Consider the following 21,363-nt stretch of genomic DNA (forward strand, 5'->3'; position numbering starts at 1 on the left):
AAAACAAAAAAACAGTCGTAAGAGGTTTTATATATTTATTGCATTTATTCCCACCAAATTAAAGAATTGTGTCTTAATAGCCAATAGTAGATGAAGAGAAACACAGCAACCTGAAACCCAATTGTTTCTAAGCTACATGCAGTGGGCGTGCGCGGTACCTAGATATTTTTGTGTTAGATTTTAAAGGGACACACAGCAGTGCCACGACAAAAAAAAAAAGTTCAATTTTGTCCATATTTAAGAATGCGATGAAAACGACTTTATCTTGCAATTTTGCGCCTGTTTTCATTCCGTACAGAGCTTCCCTCTATGTGGGCGCGTTGATCTGGGTGATGTGGATCTAGGTGCGCTCGGGTCCATCGTAGGCGGGAGCAGCAGCAGTGGTCAAGTCTGCTCGGGTTTGGAGGGGGGCTCCCACTTCAGAGGCAGCGCTCTGAGCCTGTGGTGCGCACTCACATGCCTGCATCTCGGCGGTGTGGAGCTGTTTGCTGCTGCTGCTGCCGCCGCATACGAGGGGACGTCGAGCCGACCGCTGATTCGCTGACAAACACCAGGTAAGTTGCCTGTGTGGCGCGCGGGGCAGGTTAAGGGGATGATGGAGCGCGTGGGGAACAGACCATCACGACCAACCGGGTCTCCAGCAGAGAGAGGAGCTGCTTCGAGAAACTTCATCGTGTTACTGTTAATTGTGTGAGTGAGTTCAAAGTCACATTTTGAGCGGCTCCAGTTAAAACATAGACCCGCTTTGACTATTTAATTGTTAACGAGGTAACATTGATAACAATGTAACGGCGCTTCACTTATCTTTCGGTAATTGACATAACAGTTTATAAATGGCTGAACATTACAAAAATGTCCGAACTGCGTATATGCTGTTTAATTCGCTAATATCCGAATAGTTCACTTTTAAAAACACATTTCATCCACCGTGTAATGGCACATTTCTGTACCCCGTTCTGCTTCAGCTAGTTATAGCTGTGGCGCAGGTTTTTTGGTCTATCTTTCTGTTTGCTGCAGATAGATATTGATCCAATGCATGCGAGCAGCAACTTTTATTAGCCGAATGACGGCATTACGGGCCGAAGGGGGTAATTTACAGCGCAGTGAAGTCCTCATACAGGAGGAGGAGAGGAGAGGAGAGGGGCTGGATATGTGTGCCATTCACGACGCCACTGCTTCCCGTATGATCTAATGCGTAAGCGTGGAGCCTACGCAGTATGCGCATTACTGCTGGGCAGGACAATCCACTAACAAACCTCAGCCTCAGACCAAAACTTGGCATAAAGGAAAGTTTGTGCTCGTTCATCTGGATTTTTTGACCGGACTAAGCTGCATTCCTTGCTTCGTTCTCTGAATCTGGTGGCATTACACCAGGGAGAAGGACAGGGCTGCTCACATGGAGGATGTTTGATGCCTAATTTGCCAATTTAGATCAGGATCTCAAGTAGTTAGAGGGCGGTTATTTATTCCAAAATGAGTCAACCAACATGCAAAGCAAAACAGTTCTCTCTCTGTGAGAGAGAAATAGGTCTGCTAAGAGACCAACGTGAAGAAATGGAAACAGATTAGAGATGCACCGATCAGAGATTTTGTGCTGCCCTGCCGATGCCGATTTTTGTTGGTTGGCTCTTCTTTTGCTTTAGGAAATCAAAATAATAATAAAAATAATTAAGCATCTGGCTAATATATTATTAAACAGCGTTGACAATAACATGTAGATGAAAAATGAAATTACTTTCTCAGACAATAATCCAAAGTTACTCCAGAGTTGACTCTCTCAGCAAAATCTATAAATGAAGTAAAATCCTGCAGCTTATAGAGGAGAGTTATAAATTAATAAAATTAAAGAACTACCAAATATCTCTTACTATTTTACCAGTAAGATTACAACATTTTTTTTGCATGCAATATGCACCATATTAAAATATATTTTGTGTGTTGTTTTCATTTCAATCATTTCAAAGTAAGTACTCGTCGATGTCTGAGTTAATATTTGAGATGGAAAAACGTTCAGATTTGCTCTCATGTTAGATTGTCATTTGTTTACCTTAGAAGCAGAGATGAGAGATCACTCTGTGTGCGAGTTAGAGAGAGAGAGCAGTCAGTGTTACACAGCTCCGCAGTTAAACTGGGATTTACAAATACTTTAAAACAAAGAAAAAAGGTTTCAAGAGTTAACATTTTAAACCAACTTCAGCATCTTATGTTATTGTTTTGAACAACTAGTACAATGCTAACTTGGTAGCAAGATAAATAGCAATGCTAACCCTGACCGGCAGGGATAGCATTGCTAACTTCAGTCTCTGTGTGTTTCCTGTAGACCACGATAAAACAAAACATCATAGAAATTCAAAGGAGATGAAAAAAAGTGATTAGTCCTACAGCATCATAGATCTTTCACTATGGTTTACAATTTGAATTAAGTGCTTTTCCATATATCCATCTCATCACAAGCCAGGTCCTCTCAAAATGTCAGTAGAGTTCATCAAAAATATTTACATTTATGTGTGTGATGGCAGGAAAGAAAGGTCTTTTATCTGCTATGCCTTTTAGACATCAGTTAGCATGTAAAAAATGCTTTATAGTTGTTATGTAGCCCTTGTGATCTAAAGATGCTATCTGCAAATTGGGCTTAGAATATAAGATTCATAAGTTTATTTTAAGACTTTTTACACCTATTCTCAAAGGGAACCAATAATTGTGAATGGTAAAAATAAATGGGATTTATTTAACTTCCTACCTCCCGCCCCTCTGCCCTGTACAGGTGTCTACATCGCACTGGTAAATCCCAGGGAAGATGTCTCATCGAAGTGGGCAAGAGGACCCGGAGCGGTACCTGTTTGTCGACCGGGCCGTGGTGTACAACCCGGCCACGCAGGCCGACTGGACGGCCAAGAAGCTGGTGTGGGTCCCCTCTGAGCGCCATGGCTTTGAGGCGGCCAGTATCCGGGAGGAGCGGGGAGAGGAGGTGCTGGTGGAGCTGGCGGAGAACGGTAAGAAGGTGGTGATCAACAAGGACGACATCCAGAAGATGAACCCGCCCAAGTTCAGCAAGGTGGAGGACATGGCGGAGCTCACCTGCCTGAATGAGGCGTCAGTGCTGCACAACCTGAAGGACCGCTACTACTCTGGACTGATATATGTGAGTGTTCAGGCCTGAAGCCTTCTGCAAATTGTGATTTTCAGAAAACTCTCTATAGACTGTTATCTATATTAATAAGTAACAATCCAGTTATTGTTGTGTGGAATTTGATCATTTTTGACCATCTGTGTTTTGCACTCTTGTTGATTTGGAAAATGGTGTTTGAAAAAGTAGTTTTTAGTTTCTTCTGGTCACCCTCCTCGTATAAATACGTCACAAAGCATGGAAGATCCTGGCCAAGCAGAAAAACTGCTTGCCAACAATGACTACCAGTGGTTTTACTTTCAAATTGTCAGCATAACGCGCTAAATCTTAAATGTAGGTGGAATATATAAAATATGTTTGGCTACTAATTGTGTACCATGGCAGCTAGACAACAAGATCCAGTGGTATCACATTTCACATCTTTGCAAAAGGTTTTAGTCAGATTAAAAAGAAAAATGGCGAGGGAGAGGGAAGTAAGCCAGTTATGCTAACTTGACTTTGACAAACTTAATATGTAGATGTGCTGTGGAATTTGGTGTTTCAGGTCAGTAGAAAACAAAATGATGTGTGCTCTCTTACGCATCTTTTAGTTTTCCAAATGAGCTAATCTACCACTAACAGACTGAATGCTCTGCTCTTTGTGTGGGAAATATTTGCGTGTTTTTTGGTTTTGAATCCTGATACGCTTGAACAGAATAATACTATGAATAAAGAAGAATATGAGTGATTTTGAGTTGTTTTTACACAGTTTTTCTGTGTTATTTTCCATTTACTGTGGCGCACTGCACTGAATTAAAAATACCTACATCTCCAGGTTTCCTTTTGTAACAGAGTTGTCGGTAAAAGAATTGACCTTTTGCCCTCCAGCGGACATAAACAATAACACCCAACGTGTCTTTATATACTGCTACTTTCCTTTAGCTGGTGTGTAACCTTCACTACAGAGTGACCTCTTCTATAACCACTGAGTCTGTTTGTCTTTTACTCACTTCTGCTGGCTTGTTTAGTTTAGAGCACAAACAAAAAATCGCATGACCTTGTCACAAAATGAACGAGAAAACTGTGGATTGTTCCTTCTCCTTATTATCTTCCAAATATTTCAAGTTAACAAAAATAGGGCAATTTTCTGATAGCAGATGGGATTTTTAAAATTGTTGTACATGAATCTGGAAAATCACAAATCTTTTTCAAATGTAATTCTGGATGCATGGCCTTGGAAAAGTATTCATAAGCTTTAAACTTGTCACCACAAATCACATTTATACCAACCTCATTTTTTCTAACTTAAATAAAAACAATGTGTTGAGCATAATTTCTATCTTTCTAAGATGGGTCTGAATCTGAGCGAAACAGGATTGAAATGTTCACAGTTAAAGTTTCTTCTGTTTTTAACACGGGTTTGTCCCCATGATCTAATTCCAGCGGAGCTGCAGCTCCTCTGTGATGCCGACCCATTTAATGGCTCGTTTTCCATGAATAGAATGTGGGCTATCACTTCAGAGACTCCGACTCGGCCAACGCAAGGCAGACTTATCAGTTGTCCTTCTGCAAGACAAAACATCACCGCTGATTCCCTACAGAAGCCAGCAGCTATTAGGATGCTTCTATGCCAAATTGCAAGGAAAAAAAACATATACAAAAAAAAAGTCAGGAATTTCCAGTAGTTTGTGAATGATCCCATCTGGTTTAGATTTGATCTCATTCCAGCAGCTCACTGTGCTCCTCTTCAGCTCCCCTGTAAACCGCAGTGTCATGGTTTCTGGGTTTTCCTGGTTTAAATTGGTTTTGGAGCTTGCTAATTGTCCCCTTGCCTGAGAAAATTGAAAACATGTGTTTGGCTGCGTTGGCTTTCTAACAGGAAGAGCATTCCCCCCCCTTCTTCGGCTCAGTCATATAAAACAATCTCCCTACTTTCTTAACCTTCTCCACAGCCTTTAGCCCCTTCTAACACCTCTGTAGACATAATATCACGCCCCCCGCAGGCTGTGCTGTTTCTCAGGGTATTGGAGAGACTTATTTTTCTGAGTCTCACTACTACGTAGATGGTTTACTTTGCTGATATTTATTTTCTTTCCTACTTATCACTTAAGAAAAAGCCCAGCTGTGATCTGAAGCGACAGCCTGTCTGCTGCATTTGGTCAGACACTTTTCTGACTGAGACATGAACAAATATTAAATCCTGCTTGATCTCCTGTTAGACTCACCATATGGACTATATTTGATACTCTCACCGCATTATAGGCATGACATTTTATTGGTATTGGTGTGTTTGCAGAAAAAAAAATTGGAACAAAAATGTGAGCCCAAAATGTGAAATATTTTTAGTTATCGTGTCAAACCAAAAATATTTCTTCCTTACTGCTGTTAAAATACTATGACACACTAATTATTACAGTGATAATCATGCTATCTATACAGTTTTTGTATTTTTTTAAAGTAATAGACTGAGGTGATAATAGATAACAGACACTCTCTTAGTTGTTTTCTAGGAGCTTTTTGCTTTTCTGTTGTTTATAGTTTGCTGACTGTAATTTGAAAACAGTATTAAGTTTCTATACATTTGTTATGGGTGATTCTGCTTCAGCTCCCAAACCATCACTATCTTTATTTTTCATGACTGGAAATATTTCCATATAGGAATGAAACTCTCACAGGTTGATAACTTTGAGTAAAAACGTCATAGCTTTTATGCTATTATCAAAACAGAAATAACTAAATAATGAATATAGATATGACCTAATTTCTTTTATTTGAAAACAAAAAGGAACAACTACTGTCACTGCTGCTAAAGATCATAAGTTATCACAGTAAGACTATCTATATGTTAATACATAGACTTAAGCAAAAACTAGAGAAATGGGATAAATACTATTTTACTTTGAATTGCTTATTAACCTGGGAGTGAAACAAGCTGATAATTAGTCAGGTTATCTGCTCATGTAGCTAGCCTGCATTCTGCTGCTTGACAAAATGAAAGTTCACCTTAATGAGAGTAATAGGTGATGCTCCTTTAATTATTAAATCTAATACAGAAACTGCTAAACGGGGAAACGGTTGTAGCAACTTGTATTCAGCCAAATGAGTGGTAGCAAGACGTGATTGAAACTTTTGGAACATTATAAGAGAATATTTTCAAATCATATGTATATATTGATAGCCACCCTATAGCTACCACGCACACCTTTTTTTTGCTTTGCTCAGACCTGCTAGCCTTATTATTTCTCTGCCCTCTGCTGCATGCTAACATGCCCCTGTGCCTTTTTTGTAGATGTGAAGTCAGTTGGCTTGTTGGTCCAGGTTCTGCATTGTTACAGCTTTCTAACTATGAGGTAGTGAGTCACAGGTCTCTGGAGGGCTACATGCTGGCTAGCTGCACTCGAGCCGCGCTACAAGAAGGCCTTTGTGTAGTTAGATAAGCCTCAGCTGTCAGAAAGCCTCAGCATTTCTCCATGGCAATAAGGCTGTCTGTCTATCTGCTTCCTGACGCCCACTGCAGCCCGAATGTGGCTCAGTCTCTTGCCTATCTCCATCAGCTCAATTGCCAGGCCCACGCCTTCTGCTTATCCAGGGTTTCTGACTCACTGATCTGACAAAAACATTATTAACGCACACAGCTTTGTTTCTCTGCGTGTACCTCCACCTTTGCTTGCCGTGGCTTTTTTATTGATTTCTCAGTGTGTGGCAAGCAAACGTCCCTCACTGGACAGATGGGAGGACAGAAACCTTTTATCACCGAGCATGAAACTTTTTAAGGAATGAATTAAACGTCCAGCTTCTAAATGTAAACGAGGCATGTGAAGGCGGATCAATAGTTTATTTTCAGAATACCAAAATAAAACTGCAACTTTATGTCATGTTATATTGACTTGCAAAAACATGGAAACCTCTTAAACTTTTCCACAGTTTGTCATGTTGCAACTTCTTGCTCCTTCAAGTGTTTTATTGAGATTAAGCAGTAGGTAATGGTGAAATTATGGCTGCCCTTCTTTCCTTCTACATGTGAAACCGATCTTATCTACCTCCGCAAAGGTCTGAAAATCAGCCAGTCTACTTTTGCTCTGCCGTGAGAGAGCACTGACTGATAGAGGTCAACAATAGTCACCTCAATGTTTCCAACTTGGCAATTTTGTTGCTATATTTAACGACTTTTCAGAAACCCCCTCCCACGCCCCTGCAAAAACTTTATCAGACAAAATCGGATTTGGTGGATCAGGATTTGTAAAAATTAGTGATCGGTCTGAAAACTGTAATCAATGCACATCCAGGTAAAACGGTCGAGAATACATGATCTACCATCGTTTGGTCTATCACATAAAAATCACTCAAACATGTTAAAAATCAATACAATACTTTAAAGATCTTTTTCTTTTTCTAAATGGAAACATTTAAGGTGTATGAATACTTCTGCAGGGCTGTCACTCCCACATCTAAACTGGAACATCTTGCTGTGAAGTATGTTTGAGAAACTTAACAAAACCGTGCCGTTTCCTCTAAGATCATCTGACATCCTGCGTCTCAGTTGTTGTGATTGTGTTTTGAGCTGTGAGTGTCTGAACACTTTGTTAGCTTTGTTATGAAACCGCTGAAGCGTAGCTTCAAGAGAACGGTCAAAGTCTTGTGTGCTCCCAGCAGACCCTGGGCTCCTGTGCTCTTTGTGGGGAGTGTCCCTTTAACGCTGGCATGCCGACCGTGTGATCACAGGCGGCAGATGGGCTCGGCTGTTGTGTCTGCTGTTGCTTGTGTGTTGCTCAGCTGTTACCAGGTCACAGCATCCCCTTCGCTGGATCTGGTTTCACTGTGGAAATTTCACCTTCTCTTTCCTGGACCGAGCTTGGAGTGTTGAGTTCGTCGGTCTGTTGCAACTCTGCGTAAAAGCTGCAGCCGCTCCAGCTGTTCCAGCTCTCTGTGGCGGCACAGCTGAATGGAGAACGCAGAACAAAGTCTTTATTTATAGCAGCTACAGTTTTCAGATATGGGGGGAATTAAATTTTCATTAAAAAGGAGAGTGCTGAGCTAGAATTTCAGCCTGGTCTCTGTCTCTCCACTGCTTAGCAATTTACAGAATAGCTGAGAACGCCACACAGTGTTCGTTACACCTCTACCTTTCGTCCGAATCCGACCTCTGGGAGTTCTGTCAGCTTTATCGCTTCCCTGCTCCTCCTCCTTTCTGTCTGCCTACCTCTCTCACCTTCTTTTTCTCATCTACCTTTTTGCTGCATCAGCACTTTAGCATCGGTTGCTCAGTGCTGAGTGGAGGCCCAGACGAAGCTGTTACACAACGGCTGCATCATGCCGCCTGCTTCTTGAAAGTGGATTTAATTATTAAGGAAATGTTTCATCATATGATTCTCTGATCTAAAGAGATTAATGTGGGTCATACCTTTTAAAATGTTATGAAGTCGTTTTACTACTGTAACGTACAGCTTCACAAAGCTCGGCTTAGTTGGACTTAGTCCAAGGAAAGCATGTATTTCAGTGCCAGTTTGCAAAAATAAAAGGTTATGATGCCTTGCAAAGGTGTACGCATATTTGAAACCAGATGTTTACATATGCTATTTAAAAAACAGAACCTTTTTATGCTCACTGTGACACTTTGACCCAAAATCAGAAAAGATTTTTTCTTTTTTATTTCCGTTAGAATTAAGCCTGTCAAGATTAGAAATTTTTCTGGACTGGAGGTTATTGCGATAAACGATAATTTTCTTCTTTTCAGATCATAATGATGATGCAAGAACACATTGTGAAAGATCAATAAATTTCAAATTCTAATGAACATTTAACCCTGGAACTGGAAGACATTTTAAATATATAAAATAAATAAACAAAACAACAAATGAAATGAATTATGAAGTCTGTGTAAACAAAATTGTCCTGCAAAAAAAAAAATAGGCCAGTAGAGACCAAAGCACCAGACTGAAGACTTTTGACGTCGAGTTTTTGGTATAAAGAGAGAAAAGAGAAAAATGATGAATCATGCAAATGTAAATTATTGAGTTTGTTTTCATTTGTTATGCGATTAATTGATTTATTGATTTATTTCTTCCTGTGACTGGCATAGTCATAATTACTAAAATTAAACAGCAAGGAATTTACATGTAATACATAAAAGAAATATACATAATTTATGGAAAAAGTCTGACTGAAAACTATTGGTCTAAATAAAAAATACACAACAAAGAACAAAGATGAATTGCTATATTAAAACATGAAACTAAAAATATACATTTATACCTAATTAATAGGTTAAGTATTAAATAAATCTCTCTTTTTTTTACTACTTCGTTAGCCTTTAAGGAAACACTAGTTTATTTGTCAAACTGCCTTTTCACCTGTAATCATTTCATTTCATTTATTTATTTCTGTATTTATTTTTAATTATGGCAAGATTGGTCCTCCTTATTTTTCTGGTTTTTGTTTGATAAACGTGTGGAAACCAGCGTATCATTTTCCTTCCACTTCACAAATATGCTTTACTTTATGTTGATCAATGACATCATATTCTGACAACGTGAAAAAGTTAAAATGTTTTTTTTGTCTCCAGTCTTTCAAAAAAAAAATTTGTTTGATAATTTTAGGGTTTTGTTGGCAGTTAAAAAAGTTCACCATTTAAATAAAAAAAGTCAGCTTTCATCCGTTTATACAGCGTTGATTTTCTTCATCGCTGTTCCTTTTTCAAACTTTCTGCTTTTTGTTGAGTTTTGCATTATGTGTGCTCACCCATGTTCTAGGCAGACAAAGGAAGGACAACCAGAACCAGAACCAGGTTGTCTGTAGGGATAATTCAAAGCGTCCGCCATGGCCTCTCACTCAGCGCTGGCCGCCTTTCTTACTGCCTGCTTGTTTTATCCCACCGCCCAGTGAAGAAAGATTCTTACCACACGCGCCCTCCAGGGAGACATTGTTGGGTTAATTGCGTTTCCAAAAGCAACACCACAAATCAGAAACGAGGCTAAACATTTTTAGAGGATTCTGGACGAAGCATCAGGAAACCATCGTTAATGTGAAACGTCTCATCGCAGCGCTGTGGGAGTTTTTCTTCCTACTGTCAAAAGGAAGAACAGTAATCACAGTTTTCTCAAATCCTTGTTTCAGTCTGCTCTCCATCTGTCAGTGTGTTGTAATGACGTAAGCTCCTAAAAGTGTGCGATGATAAGTCTTGTTGGACTGATGGAGTGCAGGTTAGATGACTTATAAAGATAGGAATGTGCAGCTCCTTGTAAATCGAAAAAGCAGATGATTTATTAATTCTCTTCTTTTTGTGTCTCCTCTTAAAAGTGCTTTTCTCCCTCTTTACGCATGTTTCTTGTTAATTTTCTTTGTTTTTATGATTGCAGACTTACTCTGGTCTTTTCTGTGTGGTCATCAACCCCTACAAGAACCTGCCCATCTACTCAGAGAACATCATAGAGATGTACAGAGGAAAGAAGAGACATGAAATGCCTCCACACATTTATGCCATCTCTGAATCAGCGTACCGCTGCATGCTCCAAGGTAAAATTAACCCCCCATGCATCATCATATGCTGTATCATAAGGGTAGCAAGTGTCATCTTTAAGCGTTTAAAGCTCTTAATTTGCTCATTGGGAAATGAAGATCAGAGAATAGTTTTTACATTGCATTAATGTATTAGTAAGGTTTCCTCCATAAAACTAGCTAAGCCTGGTGGTATGGGCACTAGGGCTGTCATCTGGCGACTTTCTGCATACAAATTAAAACAATGTTTAAAGTTGGCAGGAAATTTGAAACTATCTCTAGGTAATTCTGTTCTATTGGAATACCTAAACACCAACTCTAAAGTTTTAAAAGCCCCTAAAATAAATAAAACAAACAAAGCCTAGACTGATAGGGGTGCAAGCAAAGCCTGGTGGCCCGCCAGGCTTATAATACACTGATTTCCAGTAAAAACGAGAGGTTAAGTAAGTCAAACCAGTAAATTAATGTCTTTTTTGTTTATTATAAGCTTCATTTGCATTTTATCTCTCCTGGTCTGAACTTTAGGTTGTTTGCAGCAAACATGAGGTTCAGTTTCACGGCACAAATGACAGTAAAGTGGGTGAAAGTGTCAGGGTCATAGAGGATGTGAGGCAGAATGGAGGGTTGTGACTGAAACGAATGCTTGTGTTATGCAGATTTACACAGTGTATGCAGAGTCTTACACCATAAGACCAGTGCAGATGGTGATTTATTCATGCTCAGCTATGTGCAAAATCTCTTCCCAATTCTCTGCCTCAGTCCTCTCTGACAGTTCCTGTTCCCGTTTCCCTCGTAAATTTAACTCAGTATGGTTAGGAAAAATCCCACACAGTGCACTGTAAAGTAAATCAGCTTTGCTGTTTGTTAAAACATGATTTTCTCAATAATTGCAGTATCACAATGCATTCATAAGAATACATTTGTACTTATTTGGGGGAAAAAATGGAAACACTGCTTTGCAACCTACTACCTTCATAATAATAGACTTTTTTTGACCGTTGTAATTAACTTGTTGCATTTATAGTGTGGATTTGTGTTTATTCCACTTTTACACAAATCAGTCATGGCTAAAGCTGCAGCTGCCTCACACTTTTACAGCTGTTCATGAAGCACATGGACTCCTTACCTGACAAAACAGTGAAGACACACTTCTAAGTTTTAGCAAATCAGGACATACCATAAACATTCTTGAAATAAATTAAATGCAACCTCATTTGAGCAAAAACACATGAAAACTTACGCTCATTGTTTTCTTACGGGAAAATTAGCTTCAATTACTTACAGAGTGCATCAAGAACTTGAACACACTCATCAATTTAATGGCTCAGTTCTGCTTAGCAACAGAGACTAGAGATGCAGATATTTACGTAAAATTTCAGATCTCAGGTTTTTCTAACGCCAGCCATCATTCAAAAGCATTGATGTTTTCTTCCCAGGTGTTTTCGCGAATTGATATTTAAGATGAGAAAAAAGAAAAGGTGATGTGGAATAAAAGTTATGTTCCCAGTCAGTAGCACAATGTGGATTTCACACCATTGTTTTCGGTTTACATGCTCTACTCAGAACAGGAGTGCATCATAAGCCACACACTTACATTAAAGACGTGACAGGATGTCATTGTTCACAAAATCCCTATTTTTATCCTCACATTTAGATGCATGTAATGTATTTTTCAAAGCTTGCACTTCACTTCAGATTTTTGTGGATACCAAATTCATAAAAAAATCTGGCATTGACATGTAATGCTGTATTTGCCAGCATGAAAGTATGATTTTCTAAGAGTCAATAATTACTTATTTTAGGAACATTGGAGATGTCATGTGTGACTGTATGAGAGAACAGTCACTAAAAAACATGGTTTTACTAACTTAAAGTTGCCATTTTAAACTGCCGTCATGCTACTGATAGGAATAAATTGTGTGTTTAGCATTTCAAATTATCATCCATCTCTGTATGGAGATTGTAGACTGCTACTGTAACTCATAAATGTCCAAAAGACAGAAAAACATTTACAAATCTAACATACTCCATGACAGACATAGTCTGAACGCTGAAAGGATGATACAGTGTAACTTTCCTGTAATTCGTTTAGCCTTCCTGGACTCTGCTGAAATCTTTGCACCTTTACAAATTTGACAAAACGTCTCCAGGATTTGCATGAATTAATGTCCTGTGCTGACGGCTTCCTCTACAAAATGGAAATGTAACAAAATGATTTGAACCCACTGAAGCGTAGCTCTCTGTTGTAGCAACCTTAGTTAATCCTCTTGACTCAGTACACGCATCCACACCGAAGAGTGTGTATGTCATATTGCCTGGTATTGCATTGGTATGGTATGATCACTGACGATTATCAAAGAAGAACTGTAAAGTCGTAAACGGTTCATTTCAGCAACCGGGGGAATTTCTTGTTGCGTCTCCCACACCTCTGAGGCAAATATCTGGTTGTTTGTCGGCCACATTGCTGTGAAGGAATCTGGAAATAATTCCACCATAAGAGCCGAAGAGATGCAGGACAGTGAGCCACGTGTGTTCGGTGAATTTGGGACATGTCTGCGGTGCCACCATTCATTCCCCCTGACCTCTAATTCCCAGCTCATTCTTTCAGAGCGCTCACAACGGGCAAAGCCGCCTGTGGAATGAGGTCACTGCCGTTCCTGCTTCCCGTACCGTGCTGCGCTAAATTCTGCAAGCTGAGTCATTGTCAAAGTTGACATAGCTGTCTGAACTGCCCATCAACCTCAGCTGGACCCCTGTTGGAGGGGATGCCGTGGTTACCATGGATACATCAAAGCGTATCTGTGGGTTAGGCGAGAATAACGGTGCATCTCTGTGAGGAACTGGACTTTAAATGGTTGCAACAAGGTACTTTGGATGTGGATATAAACTCCTGTAACGCTTTGACTACAAAATATTTGAGATATTCTACTGCTCTATATTTGCTTTCTCTCTTTTTAGCTACTTTTTTTATCTATGTTTTAAATTTCAGTCATTTTTCAAATTTTTTTTTCCACCTTTCTCTGAGTCAGAATGTTCTGGCTTGGAAGAAATAAGGAGGAAAAGAAATCTCCCCTCATCCTGCCAGACATTTTAGTTGCCTTTCACTAAACATGAAAAATACAAACCACAGCTCTGCTGGAAGCTCTGCTGCAGCTCAGTCTTCTTTGTCCCACTTTTCTCTAGTCTTTAATTAGGAAACACAAGGGAACAAGTGTGAGGAATGTCCACCTTCTTATCAATGCTCAGTGTCAGGTTATAGCCAGGGTTGCCATGGTTAGCCTTTTCTTTTTGACTGCTTAACCCAGTTTGAGATTTCCCTTTTATTTCACCTTCTAGCTTGTCAGGTAAAATAAATTATTTTAATGTGTTTTTCACTTATAACCGTTTTTATTTCTTGCTGTACTTGCAGCCTGTTGTTAGCTGCTGCAATTTGAGGCCATTACAGAACTGGTGTAGTCATTATTTTATGGGAAAAGAATCAAGAGTAAGTTAGCAACATAGATTGGCAGAAAATGTTTGGAGACGACTACATAAAAAGAGATGGAAAGCTGAACTTCTTTTTATTTTGAGAGTTTTAGTTTACAGCTAAAAAGTTGTTAAAGTTCTGTCTGGCAATTTGTCATGCTAAAAATATTGGCCATCATTATGCAAACATCCATAGCACTTAGTACTTATATCATTAAAAAGCAATGTGTTATCTGTAAAAAGATTAAGCAAATTTGATGTTAATCTTTAGTTTGAACACACACACACGCACACCCCCACACGCACACACACAGACACACACACACGCACACACACACGGTGTGTAGCAATTTAAATACAAATCAAAAAGCTATATATTAGCCATTTGTGGTTTTAGAACAAGAAAGGGGGTTTGTGCAACTACCTCACAGTAAGATGGTGTTGCATTTTTAATTCTCTGTGCTGAGTGGACAAAAACTATTCTACAAAGTTCAGTGCCTGTAAATTAAACTCTTAAATATGAATTAAAGGGTGATATGTAGTTTTTTTTTTCCAAAGTTTTGAATTATGTTTCACAGCTAGTCCACTACTTGTAATAGCTTTTCAAAAGTCGACAGATAAGACAGCAAAGAGGTAGAAAATGGTCAAGAAATGCAATAGAGGATTGACACAGCAAAACTCAAGACATTCACAGATGTCAATGGATTTGCTGTGGAAAATCCAGACTGATAAGTTACAGATTGAAATAATATGAGGCCAAAAGCAAAAAACTGTGAGGGAGTTGGATAAGAACAGTAGGATGCAGAAAGTGAAAGAGTTTAGGGGGAAGAGAGAAGAGGGTACAGGGGAAAGGCAGAGGGGGCGGCCGGTATTGTGCCTTACAATGGGGCCTTTGTGTGGTCCGAAGGGGGCTGGGATCACGGTGGTGTGTGCACGGGTGCAGACCGGGAGGCCTGGAGCTCCAGAGCTCTTCCCTGGGAAATGGGGACTTTTGTTGGGGCAGCATGAGCTGCAGAGCAGGGCTGGTGAAGGACACACCCAGGGTCTGAGTGACGAGGCAGGTGTCTGTTTGGGACTCTTCCCCTGCCCCATTGGTAAATCTTCCAGAGGAATGAAGAAGTGTCCAAACAATACGTCTTCACTGATGTACTTCCAAGTTTCTATCTCTTAAAGAATCATGGAAGAAAAAAATAAAATAAAACACATGGACTGTTGGATTTGATTGTTTCTTTTAAAAGAAAAAAGGTGAATGAGGAAAAAATAAAATAGACAAAGCCATTCTTTAAAGGAGGTCGTAAGAAGTTTACAGTTTGCCTCAAGCCATGTAGGGGACACAGGACAAGGTTTTTCAAATGGTTTGGTTTGTTTGACACATTGCAATGTGAACACAAACCGCACCAGCTGAAAATGTAGCAAATGTTACAATTTTGGTCCCCAATCAAAGTGAGTCTGCAGGACTGTCAGGTGTGAATACACCCTTAGTTTCCTTAGACAAGGTTTTGAATCATATAGAAAAGCTTTTTTCTCTATCTCTACATTAGCTTATCTAACCCAGTTTCAAATGGAGAAGTCATAAAAAGCAGTTGTCTAACCTTTTATCACTGTATCACATTAATTTGTGACACAGTGAACTTCCTGCAGCTCTTACCTGATGCCCCTGTGTTTCTGTAATTAATGCTAGGCATCGGAGATTATCATCCTGATACTGGACTTGCCACAAAATCACCCATGCACCCACCCTAACCCAGGAAAACGGCCTTGTCCTCTTGGACACAGTGGCCATCACAGAGAACCAAGGTGGATCAAGCAAGCCACCGAACGGCTGCCATCTGCAATCGATAATATTGCAAAATAGTTTTTACCGTATCTCCCACAGCAGCTTTTTCTCCCCTTTCATTGGCCTAAAGGCAACACCCAGCAGCTTGAGGCTATTTTTTGCTCCCCCTGTTGACACGCTGCTTTGCATCATAAATAAAGCTGTGCACATAGAAAGGTCTGTCTTTAAGCTGCTGCTCAAGTCATCCGCTGTCTCTATTGTATTCAGGAGAAAAACAATGGTTAGAGAAGGAGTTTTAATGCAGCAATGAAATATACTGTCTTGTTTTTATTATTGTGCTAGGGATAATTAATCCTTTCTGACAGAGACAAGCAAGGGAAGCACATGGATGTAATGAGGAATGTCAACATGAGACATTTAGAGAGGATGTATTTGATGTGGTAGGACTTACTTTAAAGGTTTAGTGACTTTTAGGAAAGCTTAGTGTGCCTTTAAATCTTTCATATGGTTTAAGACAGAGTAGCATCCAGGTACTGATAATGTGGTCAGAGAAATTGCCACAAAAACCTAACAGGGGCTTCTCAGACTGTACAGGCCTCTGCCAGGATGCTAAATATTAAAAATGTATGGAAGACAATTCATTAAAGACTGGAAATGTATCATTTGTTGACCTGAGTGATGGACAAAAATGAATGTCAATGACATAAATTTTAGCCATTTTTAAAAGGAATGGCTGGGTTGCTGTGGTGGCACAGGGGTTAAGCACAACCTACATATGGAGGCCTTAGTCCTCGACGTGGTTGTCCCAGGTTCGATTCCTGGCCTGGTGACCTTTGCCGCACGTCTGCCCCCTTCTCTCATCACCCACTTCCATGTCAATTCACTATCAAATAAAGGCCAAGAAAACCTTTTAAAAAGGAAAGGCTACGTAAAGACAGACTACTCTCCTGTCCCGTTAAGACTCTGCGCTGTGTACAGTCTGTAGACACGTGACTCCGCCCCCTAACAGGCTGTGACAAGAACGGGATGAAACGGAGGTTGAGAAAATGGAGAAAATTTCAAACGTTGACGTGACGCCATGTTATGCCATTTATCGGAATTGAGGTTAGCTGCTCAATACAGTATATCACGATCTCGACTCTCTTGCTTGGAAGTGTTATAAGCAGAAAGCCTTGTCATTAAAATCAAATCAGACAGCAAGACTTACTGTTTGTTGGACCTAAATGAACCACCAGACATCTGGAACAATGTCCAGAAATGAGAGTGAAGGAGAAATACTTGCCCATATTTGAAGAAAACCAAACAAAGTCATTTCAGCACAAACAGCCTCTCCTCTTTTTTTTGGTTTTACGTTGTCCATCCAAAAGTTATATTTGAAGCCATCTGTCCGGCATCTGCAGACTCGCTACTATTAGATCATGCAACACGACAGGGACTTTGATCACAGCAGCACATCCACTAAAAAGAGGAAAGAGTCGAGACCTGATGGGTCTCAAATGCCTCAAAACAAATAAACTGAAAAAAGGTTTTAAGGAGTAGACCACAATTCCTACAGAAATCAGAGACACACAAAGTCCATGAAAAATTATTCCTCCGTAACAGGAGCGGCAAACTCTGCTTCATTATTTTGCCTTATCAAAAATCTGAATCTTCTTAAAGGACCGGTTGTGTCAGAATGTGTTGATAAAACCCATTAAACTGTTAAAGTATTAATAAATAGTTTTCCCTCTAGGATTGTGTGATTGTCTTGTGGTTTTTGTAGTCAAAATCATAAATTTTGTGGTGCTAATTTAGAAATAGTTGTGAGGAATTTTTTATGATATTTGCACTAATATATGACTTTAAATGTGACTTTTTATTAATTGCTATTTAGGTCACGGACTATAACTCGACATCAAGTGAGGCTGAGGCAGCATTCAATAAAACCCAAAGTTTTTGATCAATTTTGAGAAAATCTTTCAATAAAATCAATCAGAAAGAAATGTGGGGATCTGTTGACTTTGAGTGAATTATTCAGATTTGTGAAAAACTGGAGGGACTTATTAATGTAATTTGAAGCCACATAAAAAGCTACGGCGGGCCTCAAGTTTGAAGCATGTGCTTTGTAATCTATTGCCAAGAAGATTATAACTGGTTCCTTTTCATTCTACAAGTTTATTCTAGTGTTTTTGCTTTATGTTAGATACATGCAGAGACTCTGGAACCATAATTCAGGAACTTTATGTAAAAGTTGAAGCATCGTATTTGATAAACCTCTTCTTGCCAAACGTCTGAGTATTCAGCTCAGCACGATGTGTTTGGACAGAATGATAGATGATGCTGTGATGAGCGACAGAGTGGTACAACATGCCTCCGCCCTCCTTCCCTGTTGTGGGAAACGAGAACACGGCTGAATGTTTTCCCGCCGTCAGTTTTTGTCAAAACCGGTGTTTGCTTTCTGAACCAAAAATCAGGACATACCAGGTTACGTCTGCGTGTGGCCGAGCCTCTCCGGTCTGCATGCGGCACTTTGTGAGTTTGTGTGAACGATCTTTTTAGACGATTTCTGCCTTTCTCTTTATCGCCTATCGACCTTCAGAATCTGTAGAACCATTCAGTCCAATTTGGGGGTTAAATGCATTTCCATTTCAGTGTTACCACAAATACTTTAGCGTCATTACATCATTGTAGAATGGCTGGAACAGATTCTCAGAGCTAATCTAATTTTGACTCAAAGAAAGACTCGTCTTTAAAGCCCAGTGATGTTTATCTCATCTTCGTAGTACCCCAGCTTGTGAAACATGTGGTTCTCTGCTACACCAGTCTCTCTTCCCCAGTCTGTTATGTCCCCCAACTTTTTTTTTTTTCTCTTTCCAGACTTTTCTCATTTCACCCCTGCATGAGAAGCATTTGAAAAATGTGCTTTGTGGGGCTTGAAAAGGGAAAGATTCCAGAAGCCCATCTGATTTTTTTTTCTTTTTCTGTAGAGCAAAGCTCAGCATAGCACAAGTCTTAGAAGTCAAATCCAGGCTGACAGGACACAGACTAAAGTAAATCGATGTAATATGGGACATATTTTACCTGCCACATGTGCAGTAATCCTTTCTTCACTGTTTTTGCTTAACTTTCTAAATTGTATTTTCCTTCAGGGGAATTTCAAAGCCATTGTCAAATTTTTATCTGTTTTCACTTCATAGATCTTCCATGAACTAAAAGTTTTGTACAATAAGTGAAGTTTATTGTACATTTTGTGCTGAACAGTAAGAAACTGGCTGGCCTCCAGGCTCACTTTACCACTTGGATAAGTAGCTGGCAACTAAAAATATTAACACATAGATGTATGAAAGCTGTTATTTATCAGTGAGTAAATACTTGAATTGGTAATTCAGATTCTTTGAAGTGGGGTTGTTAATTATGGGAAATAGTTCAGAAGCTAAAACTGCATTAAACCATCTAAGGTCCACACCATTATGCAGTATTTAATAAAAGTTATTATAGTTTTTGTTTCCATTCACAAAAAGACATTGGAAGCAATGAAACACTCTAAAACAAAAGATAAAGAAAACTTTGTCAAAGTTATTAGCTATTAAAAAAGAGAAAAACATAACATTTATATAGCAGTGCCCTTATTTCTCTTTACAAACTCATATTTTCTGTATAAACTGAAAAATGATTAAAGAATAAGCTTTAAGGGGAATCAATAAGCTGGTATTGAGTTCTTTTATGGATCTGCTTCACATCTGTGTTTCATAGTCGACCAACTTCTTGCACCTGGAAACGTGTATTATAGCCACAGATGACTGGAAACTTTTGCCTCAAAAGCAGCCAGTTTGATGTCATGATGCATTCACACCAACCCTGTATAATCCACTTTAGTTGAACTCTGGTTCATTTGTCTAGAAAGTCTAGTTTGCTTTGGGAGGTGTGACCGCGCAATTGAACTCTGTCGCAGGCCAAAAAAGCAAACTCCGGTCCGACGAGCTTTTCACATGTCGATTTCTTATATTTTTTTAGCTGCAAATGGTCAGGCATTCACTGAAGAAATGCTGTTATTTGATTTTATTAAATAAAATGTTTAATTTATCTCATCCGATTAATCGTAAGAAAAATCGATAGAGTAGTTGATTACAAAAATATTCTTTAACAACAGTCCTAATTTGCATCTTTTAACGTTTTTCTAAAAAAACAAACAAAAAAAAAGGCTTAAAACTCTTAAGCCCTAGTTGTGTCTCTTAGTTTGATCAACTGAGATTGCATTAAAGTTTGGCTTATTAAATCTACTAGAACTTAGCTTTAAAATTATGATTAAATTTATAGAAGACTTGCACGTTGTTGTCTGTGTGTGTCTCTAGTTGCGTGTGTTGGATCTGTCTGCACCCCTCAAACGCTCCCCCAGGTGGTTCCCTGTTCTCTGCTGTCATTTCCTCGAGGGTGGAGACATTCCACCACCCATTATGAGTGTCTATTTTTGTCCCTGATCCCAGCTGCCAACTGGCATCACAATCTGCTACTAAGTCACAAGTCCTGGAACGTCTCTAAAGATTTATTTGCCAACACGTCAGCTGTTGGGTTGACCACATCCGCTGATGCGTATTTTCCCATTTTGTTCCTTTTTTCTCTCTCTCTATTTTCACCCTTTGTGGTGTCGCTGGCGTTCCTCTCTGATATCTCCGTTTTCCCCTTTGCGTTCTGTTATCGGATACCTTCCCACCACGCCCGCTCTGGCTCTGCCTCTTCGCTCTCCTGAGACGTATTTCCTTCCACAAGGGAGCATCCTGCAAATGGCAGAGGAATTTACTGCCGCCTCTCCATTTGGTGATTTGCTGACGTGTGACAAGGTTGCACCACTCGAACCCCCTGCCATATATTACAACGCCACTCCAGACATTTTGTCACTGATTGGCAAGAGCCAGCACTGATGAATAAATAGAAACAAAAGAACCTCAATCCATCCCTGTATTTTTTTTTTACTGTGACGTTTTTGTTGTTGTTGCTGAAAACGCTTGTTTCTAACCAAAGAGCTCCGTGTACAAAGGGTGAGTTTAACCAGGTCCGTCCAAATTCCAGCTCACGTCCAGTCACCTCTGTGGGCGTCCTGGCCTTCTCTTCTTCTGCCCTGCGAATGCCTAATTGGCAGCTGGTTCAACAGAGTTGCTCAGTGGCTGTAAATGATTGTACCTTAAAGCAGGGGTGTCAAACTCCAGTCCTCGAGGGCCGGTGTCCTGCAACTTTTAGAAGTGTCTCTGCTGCACCACACCTGAATAGAATAATTAGGTCATTAGCAAGGCTCTGGAGAACTGAGGAGGTAATTAAGCCATTTGATTCAGGTGTTTTGTGCCTGTGGCACATCTAAAAACTGCAGGACAGCGGCCCTTCAGGACTGGAGTTTGACACCCCTGCCTTAAAGCAACAGATGTCTGTCAAACTCAAGACCCAGGAGCCAAATCTGGTCCTCCAGACAAGGCATCGATAAATAAATGAATCACACAGTCAATTAAAACAAGCTTATCCAAATGGATAATTTATCCAAATTTCCATTTGG

The 21,363-nt window shown here is 39.7% G+C and overlaps 1 protein-coding gene across 7 annotated transcripts in view; it reads left to right on the top strand.

Moving 5' to 3' along the window:
* The first annotated feature begins 351 nt into the window (after positions 1–351).
* LOC103468406 (myosin-10) overlaps positions 352–21,363 on the top strand; it is a 66,768-nt gene continuing 45,756 nt past the window's right edge. For 4 of the 7 annotated variants that reach the window (XM_008415470.3, XM_008415471.3, XM_008415472.3 and 1 more), the window contains exons 1-3: positions 352–554; positions 2,765–3,142; positions 10,462–10,618. In XM_008415470.3, coding sequence (XP_008413692.1) covers positions 2,798–3,142; positions 10,462–10,618 — 502 coding nt within the window. In that variant the 5' untranslated portion in view covers positions 352–554; positions 2,765–2,797. Of the gene's footprint in view, positions 555–670; positions 691–2,764; positions 3,143–10,461; positions 10,619–21,363 lie in introns of those variants that run through there. The other 3 variants (XM_008415475.3, XM_008415476.3, XM_081609711.1) reach the window with 2 other exon arrangements.

This window comes from Poecilia reticulata, chromosome 8, assembly GCF_904066995.2.
Source record: "Poecilia reticulata chromosome 8, P_reticulata-male-v2, whole genome shotgun sequence".
In the NCBI taxonomy this organism is placed as follows: Eukaryota; Metazoa; Chordata; class Actinopteri; order Cyprinodontiformes; family Poeciliidae; genus Poecilia; species Poecilia reticulata.